The sequence below is a fragment of the Cornus florida genome, unplaced genomic scaffold, assembly GCF_030987335.1.
Source record: "Cornus florida cultivar Cherokee Brave unplaced genomic scaffold, ASM3098733v1 CherokeeBrave_3.0.0_Hap2_Chr11, whole genome shotgun sequence".
Lineage (NCBI taxonomy): Eukaryota > Viridiplantae > Streptophyta > Magnoliopsida > Cornales > Cornaceae > Cornus > Cornus florida.
Window position 1 is genome coordinate 128,862,265 of NW_026775581.1, and position 25,406 is coordinate 128,887,670.

At 34.3% G+C, this 25,406-nt stretch overlaps 2 protein-coding genes across 2 annotated transcripts; both read right to left on the minus strand.

Annotated features, from left to right (window-relative positions):
* Positions 1-2,682: 2,682 nt before the first annotated feature.
* On the minus strand, positions 2,683-4,759 carry LOC132284771 (uncharacterized). The gene is made up of 3 exons (XM_059786899.1): positions 4,476-4,759; positions 3,218-3,348; positions 2,683-3,122 (listed from the first exon to the last, which is right to left on the minus strand). The coding sequence occupies exons 1-3, from the start codon at positions 4,683-4,685 to the stop codon at positions 2,978-2,980; spliced, it is 486 nt and encodes a 161-aa protein (XP_059642882.1). The 5' UTR covers positions 4,686-4,759; the 3' UTR covers positions 2,683-2,977.
* A 12,362-nt stretch (positions 4,760-17,121) lies between these two features.
* On the minus strand, positions 17,122-17,499 carry LOC132282116 (uncharacterized). Its single transcript, XM_059783739.1, has one exon. The coding sequence runs from the start codon at positions 17,497-17,499 to the stop codon at positions 17,122-17,124; it is 378 nt and encodes a 125-aa protein (XP_059639722.1).
* Between the last annotated feature and the right edge of the window lie 7,907 nt (positions 17,500-25,406).

Below are 25,406 nucleotides of genomic sequence, written 5' to 3' on the forward strand. Positions count from 1 at the left end.
CAGCTTCACCTTCACTCCCTAAAGCCAATTGCAATTGTTACGACATGAACAGATGTTCAATCTATAAAACTTTAGGTTCTCACTTACTGTATGATTTGTGAAAATCGACATTTAAAATGCAGTGATCGATCTCATGTACACTACTTACAAAATGTTGATTCCAATCGCTTGGCTGAAGAATTCCACCCAATATCTGGTGTGATGATGATGCGCGTGAAGAGTGAACCCCGACGGCTGAGGTGTGATGATGATGCGGTGGCGGCGGCACCCTCTTCGATAGCGCAACCATCAATGATGTTGATTTAGATGGGTGGGCGGTGCCTGTGTGGTTATATATAAAGATGAAAAGGGTAATTTGGTCTTTTAATTATTTTGATATTTCATAATTAAAATTAATAAAAAAAATAAAGGATAAAATTGACTCTTCACATGTTTTCTGGGGTTAAGTATTTTATTTAATTTTCATTTATATTTAAGGTCGTAAGTTTTTTGTTTTTTTTTTTTTTTTTTTTTTTTTTTTGGTGAAAAGTAAGGTCGTAAGTTCATAAGCAGAAGTTATTATATCATTCTATACTAATAACCCTACTTGCATTCATTTTTGTCTTCTTTTTCCTTTAAGTATTACGGGAGAAGCACTTAAAAGTCGTCTTTTATTTTAACCCATTTTTTCTTATTTTATTTTTAATTTGTGCTACTTCAACTATTTCATGAATGTGATTATATTAAATTTTATTTTATTTTATTTTATTGCATATCTATCTCAACATTTCCATTTCTTTCACACTCATTTGATACTAAATGGACTCAGTAAAGTAAAAAATGACAATACTCTCACATTATATCATGAAGTTTGAATTTTTATTTCCCCCTTAATTAGTGTTCACACAACCCCTCCAAAAAATTATTTGCATTCAAGAGTTTTTAGTGAAAAATCATTTTATAAAAGACATATTGTTTTTAGTGAAAAATCATTTTATAACATCCATGTTCTTTCTTTTTCATATTCAAACCATTTTAACTGATTTTCTCTTGTTTTATCTTTAATTTGTGCTACTTCAATAACTATCTCCCTGGTGTCAAAATAAAAGGAACTATCTCCCGAATGTGATTGTTTCTATTATTATTATTTTTTTTTTTTGTAATCTTACTACAAATTCATCTCAACATTCACATTTCTGTCACACACTTGAGAAAAATGAAAACTATTATAAAAGACATGCTTTTTTTATTTATTGAAAAGTGAAAACTATTATAAAAGAAATGTTTATAGTTAAAAATTATTTTATAATTCACATAATACTTTGCCTGTTTGGAAAAATAAAAATAAAAATTCCCATAATACAATTTTATGAATTCTTGATAATTGTTTTTGAAAGGCTGAACCAATATAACATTATAAATATTACCAACATCTGATGTACAATATAACATTTTAACTCAACTACAAATTATACTTTTACCATGCTAATAGCCTAATATCAGCCTTTTTTTAATTTTATTTCCACTATTTATAGAAATTGAAAATTAATGGACAATGGGACTCTTTTGAAGGAAAAGCAATTTATAAAGGTGATATTGATTCGGCACACTCAATCAAATGGCAAAAAGCGTATACTCGTGATGAGAGCACTTCATAATAGATATGATTTTAAAATTTCATGAATTTCTAAATCCACGAGGGTCCCATGATTTAATGCTTGAAGAGCTTCAATTACAGAGGATGATTCGGTCATATATTAACAATTAATATCACTTGTTTTGGTAGTGGAGTAGACGTGCATGATGATATAAGATCAGATGATATTGCATAATTGATCCTCATCCAAAAAATGAATTGTATAATTGATCATGACCCTGTCAAAAACTATATATATATATATATATATATATATATATAGGTCAACTACTGCTCAGAGAGTTTGTAAAGTCTTTTTGGAGCTTTGGATAGCAGCAATTGAGCTGGTCTCATGTTATCCATTGCACCCTTCAGTATTAATTATAATGGGTTAAATAGATTGTAACCCTTTCTTTAATTTTATTTTGAATTTTTTATCCACTATCCTATCTGAGGAACACAAAACAACACAATGGCTGTTTTTATATGACAGTCATTGTCATTTTCTTACTCATTTAATATTTTTTTAAAGATAAATATCATGTGCATCACAATCTCGATTTTTTATGGCCGAGTTCCGCTACGTGAGATTCACAAGCTTCAAAATGTGAGATTGTGCAATCGTGATTGCACTTGACATTTCTTTTTAAATAAATTTCACAACAGTACAATTTTAACATTTTTATCTGTAAGCTTCTCAGTTCCGCTATGAGGCCGATACACAAGATTTCATAGATGAGATTGTAGAATGGTGACTGCACTTTACATTTCTCTTTAAATAAAATTCACAACAATACAATCTTAACTTTTTGATATGTGGGGTCCACTATGAGCATCATATATATGTGGACTCCACTGTGAAACTCATACGATCCAAGAACTGAATTTGTAGAATCGCGATTGTGTATAGATCAACTCTTATTTAAAGCATTGAAGTACCAAAGTTCCAACAAAATGAAACATTGGATTTGGTGGCTGGTGAATTGAATTGGCTACTAGGTATGTGGTTGGTAGATTTGGGGCTACCCAGTTAACCATATATAGTAAATGGCATTAAGAAGTGAAAATGATGCAACAAGTTCAAGATTATATATTGGCACCTTACTTCATTATTCATGCTAAAACCCATGTTCACAGCAAGCAGCTAAATTGATAAGCAAATGCCAAATAGGGCACAAGTACACACACACAAAGGCTTCTTAGTTTATACAACCAACCATGAATGTCCCAAACAAGGGTCTGTAAACTATAACATAGGCATCCTTATGACATTGTAAGAGGCCATTTTTGAAGTCCAGTTTGAAGATAAAAGTAGACTTGATGGCTTAAAATTTGAGCAGTTGAATCTGCAGCTTGAATCACTTAAAAAACACCAAATGAGGTGGTCGGCATGGGAGAGGGCTTATAGTTGCAGAAATTGGGAATATAAGTAGAGGTTCGACGTTTGGGTTTGTCCATGGACTGGATGGCTGGTTGGTTTAAATAAGCGTACTTGCTCTTCGTCCACCTGCACATGTTTAATAGAAAAACACATATTAATATATAAGTTGCCACCATAATCATCAGAACTACTGTATAATTTAATCGAGGGATTAAACTAACCAGTCCTTTATTCCCACATGAAGTTCTTCATTGTTCTCATCTGGTCTGATGGATTTATTGGCATTGGCATTGTTATCCTTACTTTCATCGTCCTCTTTCAACCACGCTTCAAAGCGCTTGTAATCATCCTCCTACACACACCATACACCTTCAGCTAGTTAATCAAATGTATACCAAATTCAAAAATGTGAAACGAGTTACAAGTTTTTAGTATGTGGACATGACCTGCACTGGCATGTGAAGCAAATGTGTAACACACACTTTATTAAACCATTATAAAGCTGCATACTGGTTATATACTAATCAATTATGGTAAAGATTCTAATCATCTCAGAGTCCAAACGAACAGGAGAGTGTAGAGATGGCTTCATATGGAGTGGGGTCCACTCTGCCATGAGAGGATCCTAATTCCCATTATAAAACTCATTCTCTTATAATTTGTTGGATCATAATTAGTTTTTATTTGAAACCAAGCCGTTAGAATTTTTTTCATTACAAGAGAGCCGTTGTGTTTTTTATTTATAAAAAGGAAACAAAGAAAAGTGGCTGCCTTTGGGCCCACATTGGGCTTGCTATGAATCTATAAACCATGGCCATCAATATGACTAGCTAAATGGGCTGGCCCACCATTGGCCAGCACCATACCGGATCCTTTGATTATGGTTAAATCAAAACTATTCTTCCTCAAAATTGATTTCACAACAGAAATCTGTAAATGGCTCTACCTCTCTTATGGTAAAACAAAAAACAAAAAACAAAAAACAAAAAAACAGTGTTTCTTGATTGAATGGTGGTTGAATTACCCACAAGGTGACCTATCAGACCAAGTCCACATCAATACAAGTTGGAACACACTTTGTATTTTTCTATACTTTCTTTCTTCACATGGCCCCAACAACACTACTAACATCATAAAGCATATAGCAGAAGAAAAGGAAAAGACAACCCTAAAAGGGAATCAATCATTCTTTCCTATTTCCTATATTTTTTTTATTTATTATTATATCTCTTTATAAATCCTGCAAGTTTCATATAGGTAGCATCAACAGCTCAGAACAAACTACAAAGATAAATTAGGCATACTTTTCAATGTGTATGTACAAATAGTTTCTTATTGTGGCATTGTCAAATTAAAGGGCTTGACTCAAAATGGTGAATTATTTTGGCAAGTTAATAGAATGCTCGTAACATTGAAAAAAAATGCTCAATCAATAAGCTAAAAAAAAAATGTGTTCTTGGTTATAACAATATGACTTACCGTGAGTTTACTTGCCCTAATACGAGCTGCAGCCTTAATAGCAGCTAGGAGATGATCTTCCTCATCGACGCGCTTCTGCCTCCAGAACTTAGCAATTTCCTGATTTGTGAAGCTCACCGGAACAAGCGTCTTTGGCAGCGGTGGTGGAGGTGGTGGTTGAGTGGTCTGTTTCAGCTTAACACTAGTGCTACCTTCTTTTTCCACCCCCATTTGCTTGGTCTTAAGAAACCCCCAATGCAATGTGTATATATATATAAATATACTGTTAGTGTAATTAGTATTAGCAGTGTGAGATTGCAAGATGGTAAGAAATATATAAAGATAAAAGTCTATGGAGCTACCAATCCAACCTAACTTTCACAGATGACTGATGGATTGAAACTCCTAGCACATGACTGTTAGATATGTGTTTCAAAATTAATTTTATTATATACGTAAATAACTTATATTAATTAACTTTTCAACTAGCAAAGTAATTTGATTTTTTTTTTTTTTATTATTTTTCTCATATTTGGTGCAAAATTGGAATACCGACTCGCACAGAACACAAACACAAAAAATAACCCAACCACTCGATCGGCTAACAAATTTTTAATAAGGTCAACTACTTAATATATATAGCTAGAAATGCCACCGCCTTGCATCTGACTGGTAGATGCAAACTGAAATTTCAAGTCATAATCAGAAAAAGGAGGATGTGGATAATACCATTAATCCATCCAAAAACAAAATAGTACTTCAAAGTTTCAAGACCATAACTATCGCACCTCTTTTTTTTTTTTTTTCATAAATGTAGCAATCAGACTTTTGTTTCAGTCTGCATTTTTTTAATTGGCAACCAATGAGCCCATCTACGATATAGTGAAATCGTATCTAGGAAATCTTGATAATCAATATAAGTAAATGATTAGATGCTTGAGTAAGGGTTAATTAATAAACGCTAAAGTGCAAAAAGTGCAAAAAAAAAAAAAAAAAAAAAAAAAAAAACAAACCCTCTGAATTATGTTTGAACATTTTAAATAATTTACTTAAAATATATTTTGTGTACAATACCTTCTGAACTATCATATTTTGTTACAAAATGTCCTTTTCATTAAATGACGATAATTAATGTCATTTTTTATTGAATTACACTTAATTTATTTTTCTTATTAAAATAAATTATGAAAAAAATACATACTAATTTGATGATATATTCTCCATTAAATTTTCATAAATTTAGCTTTAATTTTTGAAATTAATTATTTAAATAAAAATATTACATACAAAATTTTAAAACAATTTAAGTAATTTCTTAATTTTTCAAGAATATATTGCATGAAAATGAAGATATATTTTTTTTTGTTTAAGTAATTTTTAAATTTTTTAAAATTATATTTTACGAAAAATAGTAGTTACAACTCTATTTTCTTTTTCTTTTTTTATTTTATAATAAATTGATACTAATAATAAAATTAAAATAAATGATATAATTAATATTTAGATGAGAGAGTTGACCGAAATTATTTGTAAATGGGCAAGGCTTTGCCATGACTTTCCTTGAGCACCTTCTGATGATCAGATTGCTTTTGAAACAAAAACGGGCCAAACCTTTTTGGTTCAGGCTCCCTAGTGCCTCTTTAACTTTGCTGCTCACAGCTAGCTTTATACGAAGTAGCAAGTTTTGTTCATTATCATAGTGATTTTTATAATAAAAATATTAATATACGAGACCTTTTTTTTTTTCCCTCTCAAATATACGAGACTTTTGACTTGTTCTCCTACATTAGAAATTAACTAAGAGAATTGTTGCATATTAACGTCCTTGAAAATTACTTCAGCATTAAAAACGTTATAACCGTTATTTTCTCGTTTTCAAAAAAAAGGTGGTTGAAGATCTTCTCAAGAATATCATGACTGCGTTTTTTTTACTTAAAATAAATAAATACTCTTGACATTATTTTTTTTGACAAATATAAAAACTAGAACTATTAATCCCACTGAACTATAAATAAAAAAGACTCATTCCTTTCCAACATGAAACGATGGAGATTAAAAACAATAATAAAATAGTAATATCTTCGATTATTGTCAATTGTAAAAAATACTTTTAAAGTGTATATCACATCTCTTACGTGTAAAAAAATACTCCTAAAGTTTCAATTTCATGAAAATAGGTCATTCTGACAAATTTAACCATAAATTGACTAAATTACCCTCACCGAACCATTTTATGAAATATATAAAAATAAATAATTTTGTAAAATTACCGAAAAAGACATTATTGGAGAATGCCCCGTACAGAAAACACCCCAAACGACAGTCGTATCCTTTTTTTGGACCAAGTAATCATCATAAGCTTTGACATCATTAAGGATACAAAGAAAAAGTTCTTGTCGCATCCTGAATCATCTGTGAAAGTACCCTGGTGGATATATGCAACTCTCGTCAAAGTAATCTTTCATTAGCTGATAGTGGCTTCCCTCTCGGTCAAGATGTATGTACCACTTTTTATTATGGACTTGAAATACTTGTTCAACTATCTCTGCCCTCACTAAATTCATAATCTCATAGAATTCTTCTTGATCATGTTGAATCAACGCGGCAATAGAGTTGTTTTCCAAAGAGCATGACGAGGAAGATGAAGAATTAAAGTTAGACAAAGAAAAAACTTGTGATGACGAAGCCAATGGAATTTCAAAATTAAAAGAGAAGGATAATGATATTTTGTTACAATGGAGTGAGATAAATGTAGTAATGATTTTCAGATGACCAAATGAGTATTCATTATATAAGATGAAAAATATAGTCGTTAGAAATATAGCCGTTAGGAATATAGCTGTTAGAAATATAGCCGTTAGGAATATAGCTATTAGAAATATAGCCGTTAGGAAAAAGTTAATATATATATATTTGGAGAGCAAAAATATGGAGAGCCTGATGGAGTGTCTGTTTCTGGAGAGCGAATGATGCTGATATGGTTCTTGTAAATGCTGACGTGGCTCTTAGAAAAGCTTAAGGCTCAGTTTGGTAGAGTGAAAATGGGAGGAAATGGAAGGAAGGTGATGGAGGGTGATTAAAAAATTGTGTTTGGGTAAAATGGGTGGAAGGAAAGGAAATGAGAGGGAAGGGTTTGGAAGGTTATGTATAGCTTTGTACAGTAATTTGCTTGTCTTCCCAAAAATGGGAGGAAATGGAATGAAAGGGAAGGCAATGGTTGAAGCAATATTTGTGATGTCAATTTTACCCTCAAGATTATATATACATACAAGTTAGCAGCTGCAGAGAGAGTGAGAGACGGTAGGCCAACGACTGAAGCTTGTAACCAGCGAACCCGAACTGGAACAGCGGCGATGGAAATTGAAAGATATGAGTTTTGATTTTCTGAACAATCTAAAATGATATACTGATACGGGTTTTGAACTTTTGATTCTTGCAGACAGATAGATAAACTGAAATATATAGGTTTTGAACTTCTGATTCTTGTAGTGCACAGAGAGAGAGAGGGCAAGTTCAGACTGGAGAACGAGAAAGGAGATGGAGGCGAGATTGGGCAGGCTGAAATGAGTTGCCTTAAAACTTTTTTTTTTTCTTTTCTTGTAAGCCTGAGGAGACAATATAAATATATACATATATATATATATATATATATATATATATATATATGGAGGCGAGATTGGGGAGGCTGAAATGAGTTGCCCTAAATTTATTTATTTATTTATTTTCTTATGGGCCTGAGGAGACAATATAAATATAAATACACACACACACACACATATATATATATATATCAGAGTTGAGAACGAGAATATGGAGGCTGAAATGATTTGCCCTAATTTTTTTTTTTTCTTTTCTTGTGGGCCTAGAGACAGTATATATATATTTTAAAATATAATTCCCTTTCTTTTCTTTCCCCTTCTTTTCCCAAACGTGATTATTGTCCTTCCTTTTCTTTTCCTTCATTAATCAACCAAACACAATACCAAATTAAAATAATCCTTCCCTTTCCTTTCCTTGCCTTTCCTTCATAACTAATGTTATCCTTCCCCTTCAAACCCACCCTACCAAATATAGCCTAAGTGGTTTTTGGAAAGCCAAAATTCGAAGAGGTTGGTGCGGATGCTATTAGTTGGCCCACTTTGTCTGACCTTATGGACCACCGAGAGATTATTATAAATTAGGTAGTCTCGGGACCACCACGTCATTTTTGGTCCCGGGCAATCCTCGCCGTTTATTTAAGAAAATTTGCCTAGAAAGATTACACAGTAGCAAAATCTTTACACATCAACTTTTTTCTCTATCTACACCACTGATATATAAAGCGACATCACCGTTCTCTTCTTTACCAAGGCGGGACGAAAAATCTAAGGATTTTGGTATAGTTCAATCAATGATTCTTTACATCAAAGATTCTCCATAAGCATCGACGCCCCAGATCAATGAGCTCCGCCAACGAGCTGTTCTTGAATGGCCGGATATGGCCGATAAAACAACTGAGAAGGATTTTTAAAACAATTGAGGGGGATAGAGGTGTCAGTGAAGGGCAGTATCGACATGTTGACGGAGGAGATGATAGTCAGCTGTTCACCCCAACGTCCAGTCGATAAAGCGCACCTGACGTGAAGAAGGTCAGTGAAGATCAGAGTGGTGGCCGGCAAAGTCATCCTATCGTTGTCGTCAGAGACGTGAAGAAGGCCAGTGAAGATCAGTGGTGTAGAGAGAGAAAGTTGGGAGGAGAAAAAAGATGGAAATGCTAATACGTAAAGGTTTTGCTGATGTGTAATCTTTCTGGATAAATTATTTTAGATGGATGACTAGGATTGCCCGGGACCAGAAATGATGTGGTGGTACCGGAACTACCTAATAATTTCTCAACCCCGTGACATGACATCGAGAAATTATTAAATGGTTCAGGTCCATTTGACACGTGGTGGCCTAGTTAGATCAAGACCATTGTTGAAATTTCTTTATAATAGATTAATACACTTTTGTGGAGTCATTTTTTCAATCGAAGAGTCCTAATTGAATTGGTCCATCAAGTGTCCATGAACCTGGACCATCTATTAATTTTTGACATCCCAACTTCATTTATCATGCTTATCCAAATCCAACCGCTTTGAATTTGCAATTTCTTAGTTAAAGTTCACAAGAAAATACTCATAACGAAAAAGTAGGGCTGCAACTCGGGCGGGTTTAAGGTATAACTTGAGCCCAACCCACCATATGAAATGTTAAACCCTAACCCTATATTCAACTCTAACTACTCAACCAGAGCGTAACCCATCCTTATACTTTTAAATTCGGGCTACTCATTTGGCTAATCTTCACATAGAAAATTTAATATGATCTCGAATTAGTTTTTGATTAAATTACTCTTAAACAAAAAAATAAAGATATATATATTTTTTGTAAATTTTTAATAAATTACAAACAAATTGTTAGAAATTTAATTATCATAAATGTTAACCTACAATAAGTTAAGATTTAACAAAAGGAAGTTAGAAAAAAAAAAAAGAAAAAAAAAAAAAAAAAAAAAAAAAGAGATAATCATAATTTAAATATTATATATAATGTATTTAAAATTAAAAATATATATAAAATAATATTAGAATTCGGGTTCGGGTTAATTCAGGTTGCTAGCACCTCAACCCTAATTGTAAAAATAATTGCCCAAGCTTGCAAAAAATCGAGTTAAGCTCAGATTAAATTGGTTGCCCAACCTAGCAAAGAAGGCTATCTCTTTATCTTCAAAATATCTTCTTCAAATGACATTTCAAATAAATAACCTACAAATCTACAATTTAATTCACCTATGTAATAAATATATGTGTTTAAATATATATAGAGAGTAAGTAATAGTGAGAGCTTGCACAGAGAGAAAGAGAATATATGAGAGAGGAAGTGAAAAGCTTTTTTTATTAAGCACATCTCAAAGCAGTAGATACATGGCCTTTTATAGGCTCAAAAATGAGGCTTTCACAATACGCTGCTGGAAGCTTCCTTCATATGCCAACCAAAGATGTCTTCATGGATTGCATCATCAATTGTTTAATTACATGTGGACACTACACAAAACACATACATACATAACACTCCCCCTTGGGGTCCACAATACTACACTAAGAATATGCCTCATTAAAACCTTACTAAGGAAAACCCAGTGGGACAAAACCCTAGTGAAGGAAAAAAAGTACAGTATTCTTGTGTATGGTATTACATAGATTAAAACTGCCTCATTAAAACCTTGCTAGGAAAACCCAGTGGGAAAAACCATAGCGAAAGAAAAAGAGTACAGTATGCCAATACCTTTTCGATCACTTGCTCCCCCTCATTAGTTCAACCCTGAAGATCCTTTAGTTGATGCATTCCAATGTTGTCCACTAACTTCTTGGATGTTGTAGTTGGAAGTGCTTTAATGAATAAATCTGCTAGATTATCACTCGAGCGTATCTGTTGAACATCAATATCACGGCTTTTCTAGAGCTCGTGTGTGGAAAAGAATTTTGGTGAAATGTGCTTGGTTTTGTCACTTTTTATGTATCCCCCTCTTACCTGTGCAATACATGTTGTATTATCTTCATATAATATTGTAGGACTATCTTTGATTGAGGAAAGTCCACATAATTCTCGAATATGTTGTATAACAGATCTCAACCAAACACACTCTCTACCTGCTTCATGAATTACGAGTATCTCAGAGTGATTTGAGAAAGTTGCAGTCATGGTCTGTTTCATAGATCGCCATGATATAGCAGTATCACCACAAGTAAACAAGTACCCTGTTTGTGATCGAGCTGTATGTGGGTCAAAAAGATAACCTGCATCTGCATATCCGATCAACTGGGGCTTTAATTTTCTTAAATAAAACAACCCCATATCAGTCATTCCCCGAGGGTAACGCATAATGTGTTTGACCCCATTCCAATGTCTTCAAGTTATTGCAGAACTATACCGTGCTAGTAAGTTGACTGCAAATGTTATATCAGGTCTGGTACAATTCGCAAGGTACATTAGAGCACCGAGGGCATTAAGATATGGTACTTCAGGAGCAAGAACTTCATCGCCTTCTTCTTGAGGACGAAAAGGATCTTTCTTAACATCAAGTGATCGGACAATCAGTGGAGAACTCAACGGGTGAGCCTTATCCATATAAAAGCGCTTCAGGACTTTTTCAGTGTATGTTGATTGATAGATAAAAATTCCACTTGGTAAATGTTCAATCTGCAGGCCGAGACAAAAATTTGTTCTACCAAGATCTTTCATTTCGAATTCTTTCTTTAAATAATTAGCAGTCGTAGTGAGATTTTCAAGAGTTCCCACGAGATTTAGATCGTCAACATATACAGCTATAATGGTAAATCCAGATTTTGATTTCTTGATGAAAATGTATGGACAAACTTGATTATTCACATATCCTTCTTTTAGTAAATACTCGCTGAGACGATTGTACCACATGCGTCCGGATTGTTTCAATCCGTACAAGGATCGTTGTAACTTGATTGAATACATGGTACGTGGTTTCAAACTATTTGCTTCAGGCATTTTAAATCCTTCAAGGATTTTCATACATATGTCACTATATAGTGATCCATATAAATATGCTGTAACCACGTCCATCACACGCATATCCAGTACTTCTAAGATTGTCAAACTGATCAAGAAGCGAAATGTGATTGCATCCATCACAGTAGAGTATGTCTCCTCATAATCAATACCAGGTCTCTACAAGAAACCTTGGGCTACAAGTCGGGCTTTATATCTTATAATTTCATTTTTCTCATTATATTTCCTTACAAATACCCATTTGTACCCTACAGGAATGACATCTTCTGGTGTCTAGACCAGGGGCGGAGCCAGGATTCAATGTAAGGGGGGGGCAGAGTATTAACAGTTTTACTAATATAATATAATAATATTTTAAGTCAAAAGTACTTCATGATCGATTAGATGCATACAAAAATATATTTAGACAAAATTTGGCCAATTTGTTTACAAAATAATACTTCGTCTATATCTAGTCAAATATGACATAGATAAATACAAAAAGAAACCTGAAAGACCAAACAACTACTACAAAAGCTGAGCTCGACGATCTTTTAGAGAAGAAAAATCATCTATAATTGAATCTGTACTAAAAGTCTGAGCAATTTCTTTTTCAATACTGACACTCAAGTAATCTGCAAGAAACTCATCCTCCATCCTGTTGCGCAGTTATGTTTTGACAAGTTTCATAGTTGAAAATGCCCTTTCTGTAGTTGCCGTGGAAACGGGAAGAGTCAAGACAAGACAAATCAACCTATCAATCAAAAAGTAGATTTTTGACTTCTTTGTTTCCACTAATCCTCTACATAGTTCAGAAATCGTTGACATATTTTTCAAATATGAATGAACAAGCATTTCAACCTCATAATGTTGCAATTGGAATGTCAACATAATCCTCTCTTGGTCCGTGAAATCTTGAGGATAAAATTCATCTACAAGCGTGCAAATGTCTTTAACGTTAAAGAACTTGTAACCATCTCTAGGATCCAAAGCTGAGCTAAGAGTAACAAGTTTCATTGCCTTTTCACTAAATCTGTTATTCAACTCCTGCAATTGTGAATCAATTGTGCCATAAAATATATCAATCTGATAGTAGTGCTCAAGTGTAATATTCTCTTGTGGGTGACGTGACTGACCCTTAATTTTTTTGGTATAAGGAACACTCAAATCAGGCACATCAATGTTGTGGCACTCACAAAATGATTTAACAATATCAAGTAACTTGTTCCAACCATTTTCTCTCAATTTCAGAATGATTTGTTTTGTACTTGAAACCAATTGCATAACATTTACGATGTCTTGATCTTTTTGTTGTAAAGCTTGACAAAGGATATTAATTATTCCCATGATATCTTTTTATCAAATGCAAAATAAACACAAACTGAAATGATCTAAGAGTATTAAAAGCAGTATCAGCATCTCCCCGGATCTTGTAATTACATCCATCTTCAATGAGGTTGTTAAGAACTGAACATGTTGGACCAAATAACCTTATCAAACTACAAACAGAATCAAAATGGGAGCTCCAACGAGTATCTCCAGGTCATTGCAAGTTAGCAATCTGATTAGCTCCTCGACCGGTTTCAAGTTCATCAAGATATATCAAGTGGGAAATTTCCATAACTTGAGCAGAATGTAATTCATCAGTTCGTTTGCAAGAAGCTCCGATGTTATTGATAATGAAGTTCAAGTTTGAAAAGAATTGATGGACAATGATTACTTCTCTTGATGCGGCAACTAATGCTAGTTGTAGTTAGTGAGCTAAGCAATGCACATAATATGCATAAGGACAATCATTAAGAAATAATGCTTGCAAACCATTCCATTCACCACGCATATTGCTAGCACCATCATAACCTTGACCTCGGAGATTGTGAATATCAAGATTATAGTGAGAAAGAACTGCACAAAGATCCTTTTTAAATTCAATGAAGTTGTATCTTTGACATGCACAAGATCAAAGAAACTTTCTTGTAAAAAACCATCATTATCAACGTATCTTAAAACGAGAGCCATTTGCTCTCTTTTAGATTCATTACGAGCTTCATCAACAAGAATACAAAACTTGGCATCGCCGATATCTTCACGAATCTTATTTCTCACTTTTCTAGAAACAATATGCAAAATCTCTTTTTGAATTTGTGGCAAGGTATACTTGGCATTTTTTGGAGCATTTTCAAGAACAATTCTAGCGACATCATCATTATATGACGCAAAAGCCTTTACCATTTCAATGAAATTGCCTCGATTACTTGATTGAAGGGATTCATCATGCCTTCTAAATGCAGAAGCTTGATAAGTAAGTCATCGGACCACATCAATTGTGACATTCAATCTCAATCGATTATTTGAAACGTGTACGGAAGTTTGTCTAACCATCACTGTATCAATATGACAAGGTTGATTCATTAAGTCCTTACACGTTCTCTCAGCAATGCTATGAGTAGAACATGGACTTCCTCCCACATGATTTAAAAAAGCACACATATTGCCATCATTAACTTTCTTCCAACTTCGAAAGCCTTCACTAGTAAATGCATTGGTTCCAAGACGCCCGGTTGGTTCGCTCCAAAAAGAAAGCAAGGTAAGCAATATTGTGATACCTCTCGGATCCGAGACACGGGTTGATCAGGCCCAGGCCCAAACCCGAGGGAATATCAAACAATTAATATTTTATAATGAGCACGGAATACAAAATAAACTAAGAAATGAAATTAAAGCTGGAAGTAACTAAAAATAGAATCCGCAAAATATTATAATTATTAAAATCCATCAAACCCAAACTCCAAAACTCCATCAGTTTACAACTTGGGAATCCATCTCTAGTGGACCCCTATTAAACATCTAAACGGAAGATAGAACAACTGTAATAAACGTCCAGAAATAAAACTATAGAGAGAGCCCTACATCGTCGGAAGAGTGAAGAGAGACCTCTGCTCAGCACGAACACGTCTAAGCCTGGAACTGTCGTGTACCTGAAAAATAGAAGTGGGTCAGGCCCACGCGCAAGTTCTATACTACTACAATCCAAACAGAGGCCCGATACGCATGTACATCCTAAACAATTCAACAATAGCTGATAGTCCGTAAATATATATATAGTCACACTAAAGGACTCTCACTGGACTACAGGCCGGACTCAACCTGAATAGAGGTAACATGCTAAAACGCACACGAAGTGGGCATATGTACCTATACCTAAACAGGGTACACCTCCAACCATCGTAGCCAGCTACACATCCCGATACATATATGCTCCCTAGCCATCGGTCCTGAGGCTCAAACTCATACCGAGGCACCATAACATTACATATATAAAATCCATCCAAAATCCCTGGTATTGCCGCTTAACAAGTAGTTGCCATGACAATACAAATTCACGGGACTTAACTTTTAGTTAATCCCATCCTTATTCCAAGTAGGTGGATAATGGTATTGTTTTAAAAATCAAACCCATCCTTAGTATGCCACCATCCCATACCGGTGCCTACTTTCCAATCCTCCAGTAGTCAATAATACCAATAAATCAAGTATATATCAACTAAATTCCAACATCCAACATTCAATGTTAGCAGTGATAAAATAAGCATTGATAAACAGGGTCACAACAACAACATATACATGCCCAATTTAAGTTGTTCCCTTTAGTCTGATATAAAGACAGAATTAATTAAAACTTCCATTTAACACCTTACAAATGACATACACATATGTAGGGTATGTATCACAAAATCCTAACCTTCACAATTGATACTAACTGTGATAATGTAAGCATCAAAACAATATTCACAGTATGTATGTAGACATGCTCAAATTGTAGTGTTCCACAAAACCGATCTAGTGTTAAACTTAAATCCTCCTAGTATTTAAGTTCCAACAGTTGCTATTACAGAAGTTAAGATAGCTATCATCTAGACCCATCCTTCCAATAATTTACACTAGCAGTGGTAAGGAAAAACGTGAATCACAGAACCACAATGCATCCACAAACATGCTTAGTCTAGGTTGAACAAGCATACAACACTACTGTAACTATCAGTTTCATAGCAAAACAGATATCATTTTAGTTTGGTTTAATCTTCATTAATCCTGAAATCATGTAAGAGTGCAAAGAGTATGAAGCCTAAGGGAAAGAGTAAGGATAGAATCTTGCCTCAGAAACTTTTGTTCAAAGTTTCAACGTCGTCTTCTTAAAAAAAATCCCGGCGAGTTCCAAAACCCGGTTACTGTTTACGGGTACGAAATACTATTCCTGAACTCAAAATCTGATCTCCACCGTTCAGATTGTGCGACACTGAGTCATGAACCTATCCTCCAAATTTTAGCTCGATCGGACCACGGACGAAGCGGAATCGGATGTTTGATGAAATCTGGGCATAATGGAAAAAACCTGTGCGACCCAGTTACTGTTCACGAGTACGAATCACTGTTCCCGAGGTCAAACTCTGATCTGTACCATTCAGATTGTGCGTCACTGAGTCGTGAACCTCTCTTCCAAAATTCAGCTCGATCGGACCACGGACGAAGCGGGATCGGAGCTTTGATCAAACCTTGGCATAATGTGAAAAATTGCGTTTTTCCTTCTCCACTTCCACAAAATGTGTGCTTTGTTTTAAAAAAAACCCTACACAGACGTCTACCTTATACTTATAGAGTTTTCTTAAACCCTAGATTCATTTAAGTCCAACTCACAATCCTAACCGGCCCATCCAATTAACGTAGAAACCTACGACGGCTATAATATAAAACCCTAATTTATACTGTAATTAAAACCCTAGTTAAATGTATTTACCTAATTACCCTATTCACCATTAAATACTTAACAAATAATCTAGTTGAACAAAATAATAATTAGTAAACCCAATTAAACCAAATAAGACACACATAGAATAATTAAATCAATTACACTTAAACCATTTATGCCAATTAAATAATTAAAACACTAACAAGTAATTCCAATCAAATAACTAAAAATAAATATCATTTAAATAAATTAAATCACCACAAAAGAAAACAATTAAGCACCTAATAAAAAGAATAATGACACATAATCAAATAAAATGCACTTAAATAATAAATTAAATACCATTAAATACCAGGAATATCCTTTTTAAAATTAGGGGTATTACAAATATGCAGCATCCTTTGAAGGAGAATACTCTAACCAGGTAGGAAATAATTTAAACCAAGATGATTGAAATCGACGACGATGCTTTTCCGATCCAGAAAGCGGATATACTGAAAGCACAATTTGATATGGTTTCGCTTTAATATAAGCTCGTCGAACTTCATCACGTTCGTCAACAGGATAATCCCATATTTGACGACGTAATCCTGGATCACGTTCTAAAAAGGTAGGATCAACTTTTGTAAGTTCAACTCTTAGAGATTTTGAAGAACGCTGGTTATCATGAATCGAAACATCGACATTAGAGGCGGAAGCCACAGAATGCACATCATTTTTTTGAAAAAAACAATCAATAGTTCTTTTTGGCTTCACCATCGTCGTATAACACTGTACCTAAAGAGGGTAATTCAAATATAAACTTTTAATACCTAAGGTTTTACATTGTAATTTAAACCACCGATCCTAAATTCCTAATAAGCATAATTGAATAAAAATAATATTGCACCCTCATTGCATATAAAACAACTAATTTAAAATATAAAAAAGTTATCACCCACAATTGTGCACCTGTGCAGTGTCTAAAAAATAAATTGTGCGCCTGTGAAGTGTCTAAAAAATAAATTGTTTGCTTGTGAAGTGAGTTTAGAATTTGTATATATAACAACACTTGCATGACTAATTTCAAGTGAATTTCAGAAAAAATAGGAAAAGATAAGTTTTAGAATAAAAAAATGTGTACCAATTAAGATTTTCAAAGCCTCCGTGTTAGTCCGTGATAGTTTCCCTCAAAATATTATGCAGTTTTACTCCTGAGATGTAGAAAATTATAAACATCAGTACCATTGAGAAATTAGTAAAAGAAATAACAAAATTGCTTCCAAAATTTGTGGACAGTGGACAATAAAGCAAGATTTGTGGGCAGTGAACAATAAAGTTGGTAAGAGAAATAACAAAATTGCTTCCAAAATTTGTGGACAGTGGTCAGTGGACAATAAATTAATAAAGCAAGATTTGTGGACAGTGGACAATAAAGTAATTCAAGACTCAAGTCCAAAACAATCTCAAAGTCCCACAGTGAGTCCGATTAAACATTTAAACTCCTTCATTTTATCTATATATGCTGACATGCTGTCATTTAACTACAAATAAGAGGCAAAATACATGAATTCAACAAAGCAAACATCAAGATTGTGCGCTAAGAACAAGTGAACAATGCCCTAGACTTTGATGAAATAGCTATGCAAAATTTGTATACCGAACAAGATTCGAAAAATATTGAACAAACGGCCAGTAAACGGCTATGTAAAACAGAAACACTATCAAAGTATCAATTGAAAAAGAAAAATAACAGAATAAATTATAATGGATGTGAGTTCTCTGTGGAAATTGGAATTACCAGGTAATCAATCAAGATTCGAGAGTCTGACGAAGAGATAAATCGGAAAATGTGAAGATCAAGAGGCTAAGTAGTGTACCAATTCATCAATTCCTACAAACAGTCTAAGCGGAGGAGAAGGTGAAGAAAAGAGGGTTAGGGCAAGGCAAGAGGGGTGGGGGGGTGTAATACCCCTAATTTCAAAAGGATAGTCCTGGTATTTAATTTATGTTTTAATTGACTTTTTAATTATTTGACTTACTTGACTTATTTGTATTATTTGAATTAATTATTTGGTTTATTTACATTAATTGTGATTATTTGAGTTAATTGTTTTAATTATCCATTTGGCTTTAATTTTCTTTAAATTGTACTATTTGATTTAATTACCTGATAGAATTGTTTATTTTGCTTGTGTATTTGAATGTTTGAATTTATTTGAAATTATTAATTTATTTGCTTGTTATTTAGTTAATTGTATGTTAGTTTATTTAATTGTTTAGTTAATTGTATTTTTGGTATTTTAATTCTTTTAAATGCTTAATTGGTTTAATTTAGGGTTTTGTTTAGAAGTTAAGTCTTGGTAGCCGACGTAGATTTTAATTAGAATTCTCTATAGGACGGTTAGGATTCATTGTAGGGTTTGGCTTGATTTTAGGTTCTGTATAAACCTATAAATATAAGTATTAAGTCTGCTTAGGGTTTTAGAAAAAAAAACTATTCACGACAGTGGAGGCAGAGAGAGAACAGAGGAGGATTTCAGTAGGACGTTGCCGGAGAACGTAAGAAGACGACTGTGCAAGGCTAAAGGCAAAAGGCAAGTTCTATTCCTAACTCTTTCCCTTGGACTTGTGTTATTTACATGTTTAATGCAACTCCAGGACTAATAAAGATTAATATTAAACCAGATGGCTTGTCTGAATGAAAAAACAAAACTGGTCGTGGTTTCATGTTACGTATTGGTTGTTTCGGATTCTTTCTTGCGTAACTCCTGAATTAATTCATGTAAATTAATGTGAACAGAGTTTAGTTAGTCTGTAACACACTGGGAAGTAATAACAAAGATCTGGTTTGTATGGTAGGTTCGTTTGGAACTGTATGTGTTTACATGTTTTAAAATTTCTTGTTATAACTCGTCTTTGCTTATTTCCTGTTCTGATTCAAGTGGATTGAAGATTAAAGAGTTTTAAATTATCTAGAGCATTGGAAACCTAGTTTTAGTCGAGAGAAACCTTTAGAGTTAAGGACAGATCAAACTGGGGGTCGCTGGAGATGGAACTGAAGAAGGAACGCAAGTAGAGAGGGGAACAGGAGGAAGAGGCGGCTCCACACAAGGTGGAGCCAGCTCTAGGGTGTGTGGAGGCGTCTCCACATGGAGTGGAGCCGGCTCCACACAAGGGGGAGGCGGCTCCCCATGTGGGGGAGGCGGCTCCTTCCCCTTTTGATGCAATTTTTGCCGAATTTTGCTTCTGGGCTGAGTTTTTGATCTGTTTGGGACATTCAGGGACTGTGCATGGGAACCTTAATGAGTTTTAAGGTTATATTAAAGCTCCAGAGGGTGTGGGAATGGTTAATAAACCACTTGGGGTTTATAGGTTGAACAATAATCAATTCTAAACAAAGTTGTAAACTGTTAGGGAATGCAAGTGGTTTAAGTTGCTTAATTTGTTGTAGAAACTTTTTGTAAATGTTTATCAAATTCTAATCATGTATTAATGGTATAAAATAAGCATTGTATTTTTACTATGCTTGTTAAGGAGTAATTGATGTTTAAATTTCAGCATCTATCGCATCAATTGTTGGACGGGTGATATAAGCATGATAATTTGTCAATGTTTATTATACTTGCTATGAAATTAATTGAGGTAGACATTTATTCATGTTCTCTCAATAATATGGATTCTGGGATAAATTGATAATCACATATACTGTTGTATTGCCAATTGCTGGATTATGGTTACGTAGTTTAAAAGCAGCATATTAAATTACATAATTTTTGTATGCTCTTTATGGAACAATTGAATGTCTAGTTTAATATTTTTATTTTAAATTGTTGGACTTATGGATCAGTTGATATTTACATGCATGGTCTGTGTTATCAACTACTGGATGGATGAAATGTATGCACCGGTATGGGACGGTGGCATACAAGGGGGATTAGCTCAAAAACCGCTAAGTCCTACCTATTCTGGGATTAAGGAAATGGATTGACTAAAGGTTAAATCCTATGGATTTGTAGTGTCAAGGCAACATATAGTTGAGCGGCACTACTATGAATTCTGGATGGATTTTAAATATATTTTTATGGTACCTCGATATGAGCTTGAGTCTCAGGATCGACGGTTAGGGAGCGTATATGCATTGGGATGCATAGCTGGCTATGATGGTTGGAGGTGTACCCTGTTAGGCTTAGGTACACATGCCCACTTTGTGTGCGTTTTGCATGTTGCCTCTATTCAGGTTGAGACCGGCCTGTAGTCCAGTGAGAGTCCTTTAGTGTAATTATATATACATACGGACTATTAGCTATTGATGAGTTGGTTAGAATGTATATGCGTATCGAGTCTCTGCTTGGATTGTAGTAGGATAGAACTTGCGCGTGGGCCTGACCCACTTCTATTTTTCAGGTACACGACAGTTCCAGGCTTAGACGTGTTCGTGCTGAGCAGAGGTCTCTATTCCCTCTTCCGACGATGTAGGGCTCTCTCCATAGTTTTATTTCTGGATGTTTATTACAGTTGTTTTATCTTCCGTTTGGATGTTTAATAGGGGTCCACTAAAGATGGATTCCCGAGTTGTAAACTGATGGAGTTTTGGAATTTGGGTTTGATGGAATTTAATAATTATAATATTTTGCGGATTCTATTTTTAGTTCTTTTCAGTTTTAATTTCATTTCTTAATTCATTTTATATTCCGTGTTCATTATAAAATATTAATTGTTAGATATTCCCTCGGGTTTGGGGTCTGGGCCTGATCAACCCGTGTCTCGGATCCGAGGGGTATCACAGGGGGGCCAGTGTACTAATATATATATATATATATATATATATATATATATATATATATTTTATGTGTATACTAATAAAAAAAATTTTTTTTTTTTGGGGGGCCAGGCCCCGTTGGCCTACCCCTCCCTCCGCCTCTAGTCTGGACAATAGGTCCAAATACTTCACATTTTGTTAATGACTTTAGCTCTGCCTGTATTGCTTCTTTCCATTTTGGCCAATCATTTCTACATCGATACTCTTCGACATTTTAAGGTTCAAGATCCTTATTATCACCTGCAATATCAAGAGCAACTGCAAAGGAGAATATATCGCTAATAATAACTGTATTTTTATCCCACAATTCTCTATAGTTTATTGAAATCTCATTATTTTCAGGTACCAGTGCCTCTTCAGGGGCTTGTGCCACTTCCAAGACATGCATATCTTCTTGGGCTACTTGCTTATAAAATTTAGATTGATCAATCATTTTCTTTGTTTCTTTTGCAAGTGTGACCTCTTCAGGAGTGTCAATTTCTTTATTTGATTTCTCTTATGCTTTCCTCTTCCGGGGAACAGTATTTTTTGCACCGACTGGTCTACCATGCTTCTGGCGTGTCTTAGATGTATTTGCAATAAGACCGACAGATTGTCCTATAGGGACATTAATTCTTTGTTGGAATGTTTGCAGCTGGTATATGTGATTTCATCACTTTCTTTGTGACAGTGAATGCATCGGGTAATTGATTTACAATAGTTTGTAAATGAATGATCCTTTGAACTTCTAGTTTACATTGATTTGTGCGAGGATCGAAATGAGATAAAGTCGAGACATTCCAATTAATAACTCATTGCTCTTCTGGCTTTTTCTTCCCCCCGCCTAATGGAGGGAAAACAGCCTCATCGAAATGACAGTCAGCAAACCGCGCCTTAAAAACATCATCTGTCATAGGTTCAAGATATCTAATAATAGATGGAGAATGAAAACCTACATAAATACCAAGTCGTCATTGATGACCCATTTTGGTGCGTTGTGGGGGTGCAATGGGAACATATACAGCGCAACCGAAAACTCGTAAGTGAGAGATATTTGGTTGTTGACCAATCACAAGTTGTAGTGGTGAAAAACTATGATATGCAGTTGGTCTAATGCGAACTAGTGATGCTGCATGTAATATCGCATGTCCCCAAGCAAAAACAGGTAGTTTAGCTCTCATAAGTAATGGTCTAGCTATTAACTGAAGACGTTTAATAAAAGATTCTGCAAGACCATTTTGGGTGTGAGTATGTGTAACAGGATATTCAATAAGAATGCCAATTGACATGCAATAGTCATCAAATGATTGAGATGTGAATTCCCCGGCATTATCAAGATGAATAGTCTGGATTAGATAATCCGGAAATTGTGTTTGTAATCGGATTATTTGAGCAAGGAGTCGAACAAATGTAACATTACGAGTAGAAAGTAAACTTACGTGTGACCACCGTGTTGATGCATCAATTAAGACCATAAAATATCGAAATGGTCCTCACGCTGGATGAATTAGTCCACATATATCCCCTTGACTTCGTTGTAAAAATGGTGGGCATTCAATGACGACCTTGGAAGGTGATGGTCTGACTATTAATTTACCTTGTGAACAAGCGGTACAAGGATAATCATTTGCTAAAAGAATCTTCTGGTTCTTTAGTGGATGATCATGTGAATTTTCAATGATTCGGCGCATCATTGTTGACCCAGGATGACCAAGGCGATCATGCCAAAGTATAAAAATATTTGGGTCAGAGCATTTCTGGTGCATCACTGCATATGACTCAATTGCTCTTATATTTGTATAATATAATCCAGAAGATAAATCAGGGAGTTTTTCTAATACATGCTTCTGGCATGTAATACAGAGATATTCAATACCCCCTTCATTTATAGTCTTAATATGATAACCGTTGAGACGTATATCTTTAAAACTTAATAAATTTCTTTTGGATATGGTAGAGTATAGAGTATCACCAATATTCAATTTTGTTCCACATGGTAACACAATGATAGCTCTTTCGGAGCCTTCAATTAGATCTGCTGGACCTGATATTGTATTGACACGAGCTTCAACTAATGTTATACGCGAAAAATATTTTATATCTCGGAGTATAGTGTGTGTTGTTGCACTGTCTGCCAGACATATATCTTCACCATTTATCTTGGGTACAGTTAATGCCTTAGTTAGATCCATACTTTTTCATACACAAAATATATATTTCATTGCTTCAAACTTGAAATACAAACTAGATTTACATACAAAATAGCCAAAAAAAAATATATACTGGTACAACCTAGATAGAGACATATTGATACAATGAAAAGTTAAACATACTGAGACAGATAAGATAAAACACACAAGGGATAACATGATAAAGAAGGACACATTAATTGGTATAGACATTTCCATCACCAATCAAATGATTAATATTACTACTAAGATCAACAAAGAAGTCAGAAATATCAAGGTGAGTAATATCAACTGATAAGTCGTCATCCACAAAATTCATTTCAATTTCCTTCCCTTTTCCCTTATCATTCATTGAGGCACGGTAAATATCAACTAGATGTTTGGGCGTACAACAGGTACGCGATCAATGACCTTTCATTCCACATCTATAGCAAGGCTTATCATCATATATCTCAGGAGCTTTGTTTTGCAAAGCTTTTCCTTTTGCCTGCTTGGTCGCATTTGAATTCCACTTCTGGTGGGATGGTGTGGAGTTCCTTCTGGGAGTCAATGAGGAATTATGACCACCACGATTATTATAATTATTTCTATTGCGACCATATCCACGACCACCACTACGTCCGCGTCCGCATCCACGTCTACGTCCATGGTCGTGAAATGAGGACACATTCGTTTCTGGGAATGGTACAGATCCAGTTGGATAGGACTGGTGGATTTTAATCAAACACTCATTATTTTGTTCAGCCACTAACAAACAAGAAATCAGTTCAGAATATTTAGTAAATCTGCCCTCTATATTGCTGCTGCAGGAGCACATTTGAGGCATGAAATGTGGAGTATGTTTTTTCTAACATATCATCATCAGTAATTTTTTCTCCATATAATTTTAATTGTGAGTTGATTTTAAACAAGGCTGAATTGTACTCACTTACACTTTTAAAATCCTACAATCGCAGGTGGATCCAGTCATAGCGAGCTTTTGGAAGGATCACAGTTTTTTGATGCTCATATCATTCTTTCAAAATTTTTCACAGTGTAAGTGGATCCTTAACCGTGAGATACTCTGTTTTTAATTCCTCATGGAGGTGATAGCGAAGAAAAATCATAGTTTTCGCGCGGTCCTGCAGGGACGCATTATTTTCTTCCTTAATTAGATCTCGGCGCCAAGGATCCATGATAAGTAGTTTTTGCCCGAGATATCAAGTGCCACAAATTCAAGCTTGGTAAGATTTGACATTATGAACTATAAATGATAAAATAACATAATTAGAATTATTTCGCAAAAAGAATAATCAATTTGAGATTATAAAAATACTGCAGTCACTTTAATATGATTTGTCAGTAAATACACTATACAATGTCAAAAAGTTAATCATGTGTTTTAAGTAAACAAAACAATGGCAAAAAGACAAAATATGTTTACACTAAAAGACACATATAATTTATATTTCTACGTTTTCGGGCTCGCAAAGAGTACCAAATATTCTGAAACTTCAAGCTCACAAAGAGTATATTAATATATGCAAAACTTCAAGTTTGTAAATTAAATAATTTAGCATTTGCGAGACTTCGAGCTCAGCAATTTACTTTTCTATAAAGAATAGACAAAAATATTCTAATATAAATAAATAAATAAGTATTTGTGAGACTGTAGGCTCAATAATTTTAATTATATGTGAGACTTGAACAACAAAGTT

Excerpts from the sequence above, each read along its gene's own strand:
- LOC132284771 (XM_059786899.1), bottom strand. The coding sequence starts at position 4,685 with ATGGGGGTGGAAAAAGAAGGTAGCACTAGTGTTAAGCTGAAACAGACC. Across the intron at positions 3,349-4,475 it reads TTAGGGCAAGTAAACTCACG|GAGGATGATTACAAGCGCTT; the intron begins GTAAGTCATATT and ends TGGTGTGTGTAG. Across the intron at positions 3,123-3,217 it reads CATGTGGGAATAAAGGACTG|GTGGACGAAGAGCAAGTACG; the intron begins GTTAGTTTAATC and ends AAACATGTGCAG.
- LOC132282116 (XM_059783739.1), bottom strand. The coding sequence starts at position 17,499 with ATGGTGAAGCCAAAAAGAACTATTGATTGTTTTTTTCAAAAAAATGAT.